Source organism: Arvicola amphibius, chromosome 7 (assembly GCF_903992535.2).
Source record: "Arvicola amphibius chromosome 7, mArvAmp1.2, whole genome shotgun sequence".
Classification (NCBI taxonomy): Eukaryota; Metazoa; Chordata; class Mammalia; order Rodentia; family Cricetidae; genus Arvicola; species Arvicola amphibius.
The window spans coordinates 64,511,825-64,523,202 of record NC_052053.1 but is presented as its reverse complement, the minus strand read 5'-3'; the positions used below and the strand labels follow the sequence as shown (position 1 = coordinate 64,523,202).

Here is an 11,378-nt window from a genome sequence, read left to right as displayed (position 1 = left end):
ACACAAACAGAAGACTCTCCCACATCATTTATGAGATGTAAATGTATAGGTTTAAGGTAGAGGGATATATGAAGGCTTAGATAAAAAATGTTTTGGGAAGAAAAAAATAACTTAGGATATGTAAATACAAGCTATTGAGATAGATAAAAGCAATTATGAAAGTTGGAGGATGAGAAGGTTTAAGTAATGATACAAAAGTGATTTGAGGTATATAAGCAAGAAACATGTTCCACATTTTTTATTGCTATTCTGCTGTTACATTGGGACTCCATAGGTTCTTAATTTTGACAGAAATTAATAAAATCTGATAAACTATTATTCTGATTCTGACAAAATACCACCACTATTAAAAAACTACAAATAATAAAAATGTTATGGCTATTTTTTCTTTTTATGAAGGTTCTTATAGGCTTCTTAAAGTCACTGTGAATTCACCAATACCCACAGGTTGAGATAAACTTAAGAAAAGTACATGAAGCATGAAGTAGGGAGATGATAAATTGTACTTTGTCATTCATTTATTATCAACAAAAAGTCTACAGAAACAATTTCTTTTTTAAGTTATATATATTTGATAAATTTTAGTAGAGCCATTTTCTGAAATGTCAGGCAATGGAACACTTGTCAGAAATTTATGATAATAGAATATGAAAATATCTTATTATAATGAATGTATGCATATAATATTTTCTAAAAGAAAGTATATACAGGATCTCACATTATCTTCCTAGCATTCATCTATCTGCTTTTTGGTTCATATAGCTGTCTACCTGTCTTTTGTTATATAATATATACACACAGTTGTTTAAATTTTTTATTTAACCTAGGACATATGGATGAATCTATTTAACATGTGCTATGAAAGAAATTACTAATGTTCTTAGTAGGTCTAAATGACTTAATGCTGCTTTATTTGGGCATTATTATACTCATTACTACTGTAAGAACTGTTGTATATCCAACTGCCTTAGTACAACAGGTTCATACTACAGAGGATGTTAATTGACTCTCAAAATATGTTATCCAAAAATTCCTGTAAATCTAGAAGACAGGATCATATCAATGTTTTGGGGGAAGCTGTTCTTTTACAGGAAATTAGTTGCACAACATTAATCTTAGACTTAGTATTCACTGTCATTTTACCTTTAAAAATATTTGTGTGAATGCTCTTCCATATGATAACACAAAATATTATTGTGTTAAAGTTCAGGCACATTTATAGGGTAGTTGGAATAATTATGCTTTATATGTGCACATAGATTCCTCCCTTCACCATAAAATCTCAGACAGGCTCACTCTTTGCAACAAATTATGGCTGTCTCTGCTTCCTTCATTGTCTAAGTTGATATTGAGTAGATGTTTCAAGAATGCATAGTGAGCTGTGCCTCAGTTGATTTCCAGATCTCCATGAAACCCAGTTTTTTCTTTGGTGTTGTTCGATATAGCTGTAGCAGTAAACACTGAAGATGAAGTGAGTTGATGATAGCACAATTGAGTGAGGATATTCAGAAGTACTCAACCATTCAAAAATTAACACCCACGGTAGAACAAAGGTGACCACCAGGTTGATATCCAATGGCCTGTGAGAGGTGATGATGTATCACTATGGTTCTATATTCTACAAATGTTTGAAACTGTGAGGCAGGTTTCTGAGATGGAGAAAGAAGTAAAACAGGAACCGAGAATAATGTATAATCTCAGAACCTACTTCAATTAACATGTACATACATTGGTTTGATTAATGATTTTGTGAAAAATAATTTAAACATACTCTTTACTAACATCCAGGAATTATATGATATGCAGTGCATTTTGACATATACCTAACATTCTAAGAGACTAGAACTTCTACAGGACCACACAGCTAGAGTTAACTCTAAAACTAAAAGCATGTAACATTTGAGACCCTGAAGGACTTTTGTTTTTCCAGCAGTTATTATTTGTTCTTTATTGCTTAAATTCATATTTCATTTTTAAAAATATACCTCCAAAATGTCCCATTCTCTTAGAATCCAGAGATGGATATTTTTTTTACCATACTTCATAATCACAGTTCTCACTTTTTATTGTTTAATTAATGAAGAAACATTTCAATAAATATGGTTATTGGTGAAGAGTTTGTGAGGGTATGGTATTTAGTCGTCCTAAATCAGTATCCCTTCATTCACAGTTATAATTTTGAAAAGTTGTTACAAAAAGATGAGAGACAAAACAATATTCATGATGTTTGTTTCAGTGAATGTTTTAAGGCTCATCTTTTCTGTCATGTCAGTCCCAGCCAGCTTCCTTCTCCTTCAGGGTTTCTGACACACTCAGGATGTGGTTGCAACACAGTGTGTTGCACAGTAATAGACTGCAGAGTCCTCAGATGTCAGGCTTCTGAGCTCCATGTAGGCTGTGCTGGAGGATTTGTCTGCAGTCAGTGTGTCCTTGCCCTGGAACTTCTCATTGTACTTAGTATCACCATCTCCAGGATAAATCCATCCAATCCACTCCAGGCCATGTCCAGGACTCTGCTTCACCCAGCTAACAAAGTTGCTAGTGAAGGTGAAGCCTGAAGTCTTGCAGGACAACTTCACTGAGGTCCCAGGTTTCCCCAGTTCAGGCCCTGACTGATGCAACTGTACCTGGGAGTGGACACCTGTGAAGAAATAGAGTAGATTGTCAGAGACATTGTTACCTCAGTCCCTGTCTTCTCCTCAAGTTTGGAATTAGAAATCCCTTACCTGTAGTTACTGACACAAGGAAGAGAATGATACAGCTCCATCCCATGGTGTGGGCCTTGTGTGCTCAGTGACTGTGGAGAAGGCAATGATCATATGTTGTTGTTGGGTGTGGACATTCCTGTATTTACCATAATAGACTCAGGCAATTTGCCTATTCAAGAACAGAGGACTTCTTAAATAAGCACCTGTTTCAGTTTGAGAAGGTGGTAGAGGATACTTGAGTCAAGCAAGAGGATGATGAAATTCAAGTCCTAATCCTGTCTGAGAAAATTCATCTCATATCATTCCCTCAGCTCTGCAGATTATGTGGGTGTAACAATAAGGACCTATGATCTCAATAGATTTCTGGCCTGATGCAGTTTCTCCAGTTTGTGACGAGGTTATCTTTTTGATTTACAGAAGGAGTTTGTGATGATAATGGTGGTGACTAAAAGTTTAAAAAAATGCTAAATTTTGAGAAAGTATAGACTCATTTCAAATGATTAATATTTGCCATACCAGAAGGTTTAATAGAAAAACTCACTGAAATGACCTAAAAAAACACACTTCAGAAATATTTGCAAATTGATGTTTAATGCATTACTATCTACCACAACTTATAGAAATAAACTTCATGTCTATCAGCAGAAGATTGCACAAAGAAAACATGGCTATATTTGTGATACAACAGGACTAGGTCATCTGAAAGAATAAGGAACTTATATCACATTTAGAAAAATCAATGTAATTGGAGATAACTGTGTTAATTAAAATTATGTCTGAAATAAAGATACTATATAAAACTCTAAGTAGTTTTTATATTTTGAATAAGTACTCAGAACTATTTGTGAAAATATCTAATAATTAAAAATGAAACTGTCTAGCAGAATATAGCAAAAATAGGAATATCAGTAAAATGAAGGGTAGGTGTTGTGGGAGAAACAATCACAGTGTAAAATGGATAAGTATTAAAACTCTAAACATATATAAAATTGTTATCTCCATTTTTCAAAATAATTGTGCTTATTCTTAAAATTTTCCTTCATGTATAAATTATATTGTGATCATGTCTATCCCCAATTATCTTCCTCTGAATTCTTTGGGAACCTTCCAAAAAGTCTTTATTTTGTTTCATAATAGTTGAGTAATTCCAAACTCTGTTATGTATATAAAAATAGATGTGTCATTCCATAATAAAGAAGGTATGAAGGAGCCCCTACAGACATTCCCAAAAGTGATTATACATTTTCATCACCCATCCAATACCAACAGAGTCAAATCTTGGAGTTGGCCAATGAAGAAACCCTGCCTACCATGTTGCAATATTTCTTCAAATTTTTAATTGTTTTCTCATAAAGTACATCCCAAACAAAGTTTCTTGTTACTCTTCTCTCTCACCCATACTTCTGTCTCCCCCAGATGCATCCTGTCCTGTCTCTACCCAGAAAATTGCAGACATTCCAGGAACATCCATAAGATATGGCATAGGAAGCTACAATAAGACCAAGCAAGTACCATATCATCAGCCTGGATAAATCAACCCAGTAGAAAGAAAAGTGTCCAACAAGTAGGGCATAGAATCAGACAGACCCCATTTCCAGTGTCAATGGTTTTGGGGCTGGTTTGGTGTATTAACACCTCCACTTTAGACCTTGCATAGTTATAGAAGGTATTCTATTCAGAAAAACTGTTACAATGGAAAATCTATGCAATCTATAAAGCTAATGCTATCTGATATTTCTAGTAATAGGGGACACAGAGCCATTTATTTTTTTTTTAAATCATTACATTGTGTTCAATGTTGAAAGCAAGGCACAAATAAATCAAGATACCTATAAGAACCTTGGAATATAGCTTATGAAATTCAATTCTCATTTCTTCCAAGTAGATACAAAGCAATTCAAACAATATTGCCAAGTTTACAAGTAGACATCTTTACTCACTCAGTGACTTCACAGACTGTCATGCTGTAATGTTGACTTGCTTGATTTGTTGAGATCTTGTGCTGGTAACTGTAGATGCTGAGAGTTCATATGTATACTAGCTATATCAGGTCCTGAAGACAGTATATCATGGCTAGACACTTCATATTTTGGTTGTTAAATTTGATCACATTTTTTTGGTGAAGGTCCCTGAGTTTTGGGTTCAAAGTGTATACAGATGGCACACCTACAGATGAGTACTCAGTCTTCCATTCTTAGCACTTTGTCCAGATATGGATGTTTACATTAATTATTACCCACTGCACACAGAAGTTCTTGTGATCATGACTGTGTGTAGGACTAATCTATTGGTTGTAAAAATAAATATTTATATTGCAATTTGACAACATGACTGTTAGCAATGACACTTGGATAGGGTCTACTAGTGTGTATGTTACCCCAAGCCATGGGCTTTTGAACATGTTTACCTGAGATGAATATTTACAATGAATTACTCAAATAATATAATTAGATTAAAGTTGATAATCACATAACTCTCAGGCACTGCTGGGTATATCTTACTAGAAGACTGTTATTGAAGAATACAAGCTCTGGTACTTTATATGATCATCGATGTCCTTTCTCCCAATGCAGACAGAATAACACCTTCCCACATTAGGGAAGGTAGCTGAAGGGAGAATTTCCCATTCAATTTCTGCTTGGTTTCTCTATGGCATACAGTGATACAGTCCCTATCTCACAGTGAAATGCAGTTCATAACAACTTTAACATTCTATTTTTACCTCAGTCAGAATGACTATGAACAAGAAAATAAATAATAACAAATGCATACTTGGTTGTGGAGAAAGGATGATCACCATGCACTGTTGATGACAGTATACACTACTGTCCAGACTTTGGAAATTTCACCAAAAATATTAAATAAAATTCTAACTTTATCCTCTCAAGTATATACTCAAGAGAGTCTAGATCTTACTGTAAAGACACTGGCACACCAATATGTATTGCTACTCTATTCACAACAGATGGGAAATGGAATCAATCTAGATTTCCAACAAAGGACAAATAAATAATGAAAGCTGGGGAACATAAACTATGGGATATTACTCAGTAGTAAAACAAGAATCATGAACTATATAAGTAAGTGGTTTAAACTGAAAAAAAATATGCTGAGTGAGGTCACCCATGTCCATGAAGACAAATGCTTCATGTTCTCTCAACAATGTGATTCCATGATTTGAATACTTGCTTTATGGGTTTCATTTGTAGAAACCAAATGATTAGAAATGCATCATTAGGGCCTGAGGTATTAATGGAGAAGTATAATAAAATGGGGACAAAAGAAAACTGGAAGGGAATTGTGGAGAAAGAAAGTCTCATGCATGAAGTGGCATTTGGGAATTAAGAAATCAGGAATTGGTGTAAGGCAAACCAAAATTAGGGGTGATAAGAAAGCTATGTGTAAATATAGAATCCTGCAGCAGATGTAAAAAATAAAGATGTAGACAACATAGAGTGTGTGTTGCATAACAAAATAAAGTGAGATTGCTTAGAGTAAAGTTAGGTGTACTGTGCAAAAAAGAGATTTTACCTTTGTTGTTTCAATAACAGAACATGTTGAGATAATAAACAGTAAATAATTGCCTTATTCTAAATTAGCAGTTTTCCTTTGTTGACAATATTTTTGTGTTAAGATAATAACATAATGAGAGAACATTTACATAATAACCAATGAATTAAAAAATGTAGACAAACCTTGTCATACCTTGCATAAGACTTGTAGTTTAGCTGTTAGTGCTATTTTAGTGGTCTGTTCTTATCATGATCTATGGTTATCTGGATTATTGCAGAAACCTGAGTAGAAAGTACAAGGATGAACTTTGAATTTGATTTTTAACCTGTGAGCTTTCAACAGAGGTACCTGCCTGGGTGAATGAACAGTGCTGCCTTCCAAAAGCATGAGTTATCAATTTATCATCTCAATGCCAAATTAGAATAACTCTTTATGAGTTAATGGTCAGAGAGTCACAACAGTAATAAGTATGAGGTATTGAAATTGTCCTTAGTTGACCACAATAACTCAATAGTTAGACTGAAAACAATTAAAAACTCAATAGATTGAAGGAGCCAGAGCAGATTATGTGTCCTAAGGAAAATATCTTAGAGACATAATAGGACTGAAGCATACGGGAACCTACAGAGATTATGAAAGCATGCACAATGCCTACAAAGATTCAATCCAGATGTGTTTCCAGTGATGAGAGAGAGAGGGAGACTGACAGACACAAGCTCTCAACCCAAAGCAAGAAGTTTCAGCAATTTTTGCTTGCAAAGGAAGAATTTGTTTTCTGTAATTGAGTTTCATTGGGTATATTAGCCACACTTAAGGGTGAATCCATGCCCAGGAGTAAATGGCCAACACAAAATGACCTCAATTGTATGTGTGTAGATATTTTCTAGCTTATCAATTTATACTAAATTTCTTTTCATCTAATATGTTTTTGCTTAGTACTATGGTTCCAAGGTTTAATTGCTTAATTTTTTTTGGTTTGGATTGGTGTACTTTAGTTTTGGTCTCTCTCTCTCTCTCTCTCTCTCTCTCTCTCTCTCTCTCTCTCTCTCTCCTCTCTCCTCTCTCCTCTCTGTGTGTCTCTTTCTCGCTATATCTATCCCTGTCTCTTTTTCTCTGTGTGTTTATGTGTGTGTTTCTGTGATCTGTGTATTTTTGCTTGTTTGAATCCTATTTTTAAATTTTTTTGTTTATGTGTTTACTTTCTTCAGAGAGAAAGAGCTGAATGGAAGGGAAGAAGGAAGGATCTTATAAATGTTAGAATATGGAAATGAGTAATTATAATATATTGCATTAATATCTATTTAAATATATATAAACAATAAATAAAAATTGAGTAAAATAAGCAAAAAATTTAAACCTCTGAAATTTTTAATTAATAATTTTTACTGTTCTTGAGCATGGAAACATCACATGTCAATCACAGCAGGTGGTGATCAGCTAGTAGATTTTAAGGACACCACATAGAATACAGTGTAACCTCCACTCGAGCATCATGTTTTTACTAGGGATTCTTGGTACCTTTGCGCCCCCTTCTGGTTCTGAGATTCCCTGCAGGTTGGTTTGTTAAGGCTTACACAGAAGGGGCATTATCTGTCATGAGCACCAGCTTCCCTGAAACTTCAGTGCTCACAGAGCTCAACTGCAGGGAGAAATGGCTCTGGTTCTTAGGGGATGCTGACTGGATATTTGAGAGATGGATTTTCAGTTATGCCTACATATTTGTCAGTGTCTCCTTCTCAATGTGAGGCTCTGCTTGGGTGAATCCAGTTCTAGCTGTTCCTGCTTGTAATACACAAAATAAGGACAAACCTGGTTCTTTGAAGCTTTCATCTTGATACAACTGGGGTAGAACAACTGAACTCATAGAAGCTGTGTGGATCTTGAGCACAGCTGTATTTCTGCAGGTGTTCATGTATGAATTCCTGAGACACTCAGATACAGAAGTCAAAAGAAAGAGGAGGAACAACTGTGACACTCATAGACCAGGTAAAACTCAATAAAAATACTTTCACCTTCAGGAGATAAAAGTCAGTCCAATTTGAAATTCAACCCAATATATTTACTATGAAGTATTTAAGAGAATGAAAGAGTAGAGAAGATCCTTTGATAAGGATCCTCATGGGTAGACAATATATTTCTTTAGACAGTTTTTTCTCTCTCTGTTTGCCTCTCCGAATTCAGGATCTTCTTATCCTTGGACAGAGAATGTGTTAGTAAAGCTTTACAGGTGTTGAATGCTTTAACAAGGAAGGATGAATTTTGAAGGTGCTTCCAGGAATGAGAAAATCCAAGAACACTACAGAGTATTTTCTCAATATGTCTGTTTAAATTTCTGATAGAACCTTCACCTGGCATTGGATGGAGAAAATGACAGAGCCCCACATAGGAGCACCGGACTGAGCTCCCAAGGTCCAGATGAGGAGCAAAAGGAGGGAGATCATGAGCAAGGAAGTCAGGACCGTGAGGAGTGCGTTTACCCATTGAGACGGTGGGACAGATCTAACGGGAGACCACCAAGTCCAGTTGGAATGGGACTGATGGAACAGGGGACCAAACCGGACTCTCTGAATGTGGCTGACGGTGGAGGAGGACTGAGAAACCAAGGACAACGGCAATGAACATGAACTCTACAGCATGGACGGGCTCACTGTGAGCCTTGTCAGTTTGGTTGCACACCTTCCTGGACTTAGGGGGAGCTGGGAGGACCTTGGACTTAACATAGTGAAGGGAACCCTGATGGTCCTTTGTCTTGGAGAGGGGTGGAGTAGGGGTATGAGTGGAAGGGGGGGGAGGGAAGGAGGAGGAGGAGGGAAAGAGATGGAAATCTTTAATAAAAAAATGAGGAAAAAAAAGAAAAAATAAATAAATAAAATAAAATAAATACATTTCTGATGTGTAACTACAAATATTACTATAAAAATTCACGCTACAAAAATCCAAGCTACTCCTGTATGTTTTGTTCTAATTTCTGGACCATGAATCATTTGTGCCTAATATTGTAGGAGAAAGGCAGCTTGAGCCAGTCAGTTGCATGGTTTCTCTTCTATCACTGATCATAATTGGAATGATGTCATTAGGTCTTTCAGTTCATAGGGTAGCACCCTCAGGGAAACATATCATTTTAAAAGAACATTTCTCTGTACAGTTCAGGATGCTGAATTGTCTTAAGTTGGCATTTCTTCTTCTGTTCTTGTCAGAGTAGTGTCGATATGTCTTCACCTCATAGTCTAGTTTGGTGGGATGCAGACAGATATCTTGTGTGACTATGTACAGGAGTCTTTGCCTGCTTAATCCATATGGCTTCACAGAGACATTCTCCTCATATAATGAAATGTATTCAAAAAATTCTGGGCCCTGAAATTGTTGAGAAATAGTATGAGAGTCTGCTGCTAAGGTAAAGCAATTGAGTATTGGAACATGTGCTGATCTGATGCAATGTCTGTGGAATTATGTGAGACCTTTCCAAGAAGACATGAACACATTGATTTCTAACATTCTCATCCACCTTTTACTTGTGAATTATTTCCCAATTCACATCTGTCTGGGGGCCTGGTTTAATTAACCATAAATGCACAGTAGCTCCTTGTGTTATTGTTTGTACATTTTATGCATCTTCACGACTGAAGGGTCTGAGCATAACTTGCGCTATTGCTGAGTCCCTTAGCAGTTAGGTTTGCATCTGAAACCTGGATCATTCCTTCTTACTCTTTCTCAATCACAGATTGAAAGACAATGGTTTTCTTAGTGGTCAGATATTTCAGCTGAAACTAGAACAAATTCAGGTGTGTTTCTGCAATTGTCTGGAGTGCCTGCTCCGGAATTTACCTGTGAAGGTGGTTAGAGATAACTCCTACAGTCCACTTCTCTGGATTATCATGAATCAGTATCTGGAATTACTATCTTGAACTACCACTGATAGAACACCTAGACTGTACAAATCAAGGAGAATATCTATGAAGGTTTATTAGATGTGGACCCAATGCTTCTTATGGATGGGACATCTGAAGGCACAATTAGATCACTGAAAAGCATATAAAGCAATGACAGGCCACCAATATGTAATCATATGAGAATACTCATGAGAAAGACTTGGCACACTGATTGGCATGTGGATAAATTTAATGAAATGCATATGAATCTCTGTGGTTCTAAGGAAACATAGAGTCATTTATAGGATATGGATAATTCCTATCTACTGACAAGAGACTTAAGTCAAACAAGATATTATATGCTTTGAGTATGTGAGGCATAAGAGTTGAAAAAAAGGGCATGATAGAATTCCAAGATTCAGCAAGTAAGAAGTAAACATCATTTCTTCACTGAAAGTAAACTATGTTCTGAAATACCAGAGAGTAAGTGTTCTTGGGAAAGCAACTGTAATCACAGCAGGAAAATACACACAAAAAATGTATATATGTACTCTGGTATCATGAGAAGTCCTAAGTAGTAAAGGCATGTCTCTGATTATCACAAATTTATTCCTATGGACCCAAAAATCATTATCAGCTCAAAAGCCTGAGGTTTATTGCATGCAATATAAGGTGTTGTGGCTCTTCTAGCAGAACTGTAAAGAAGCTATGTAGTTGGACCTTCAGTTAAAGGCTTGCAGCCATGTTAGATGCTATACTCACTGTGCTTGCAGAATCTATTCACTTCTGAATTAGAATGTTCAAAGTTTTTCTACATATTGATCAATCCCCTTGTTGCCATTGGAGGAAAGTAATAGTGTGCTTAGGAAACTCACTGGTAATTTATGCATTGTTTCTTATTTTCAATTTTTATATAAATTTGCTTATTTTACATCCTGGCCACAGTTTCCTGCTTCTTTCTCTCTTGCAGGTCCTTTACCACACACATCTCTCTGTTCCACTCCCCCTCTATTTCTGTTGAGGACCTCCCATGAACATCAATAAAATGTGGTGTATCGAGTTACAGTAAGATTAATCACCCCCTGTACTTTGAGTGGGCAAGGAGACACAGTGTAACAAGTAGGGCCCCAAAGCGAGTAAAAAAGTTTTACACATTTCCTGTCCCACTGTTAGGAATAACACTAGAGGAACAAGATACCAAATTTTATCATATATTCAATGGACCTAGCCAGTTCCTTTGCAGGCAGTCTGATTGTCAGTTCAGTTCTGTGAATCCCTATGATACCAG

The 11,378-nt window shown here is 36.0% G+C and overlaps 1 gene segment (V, D, J or C); it reads right to left on the bottom strand.

Annotated features, from left to right (window-relative positions):
- Window positions 1–2,312: 2,312 nt before the first annotated feature.
- On the bottom strand, window positions 2,313–2,854 carry LOC119818663. The segment is given in 2 exon segments: window positions 2,313–2,641; window positions 2,727–2,854. Coding segments are annotated over 2 exon segments (375 nt in total).
- Between the last annotated feature and the right edge of the window lie 8,524 nt (window positions 2,855–11,378).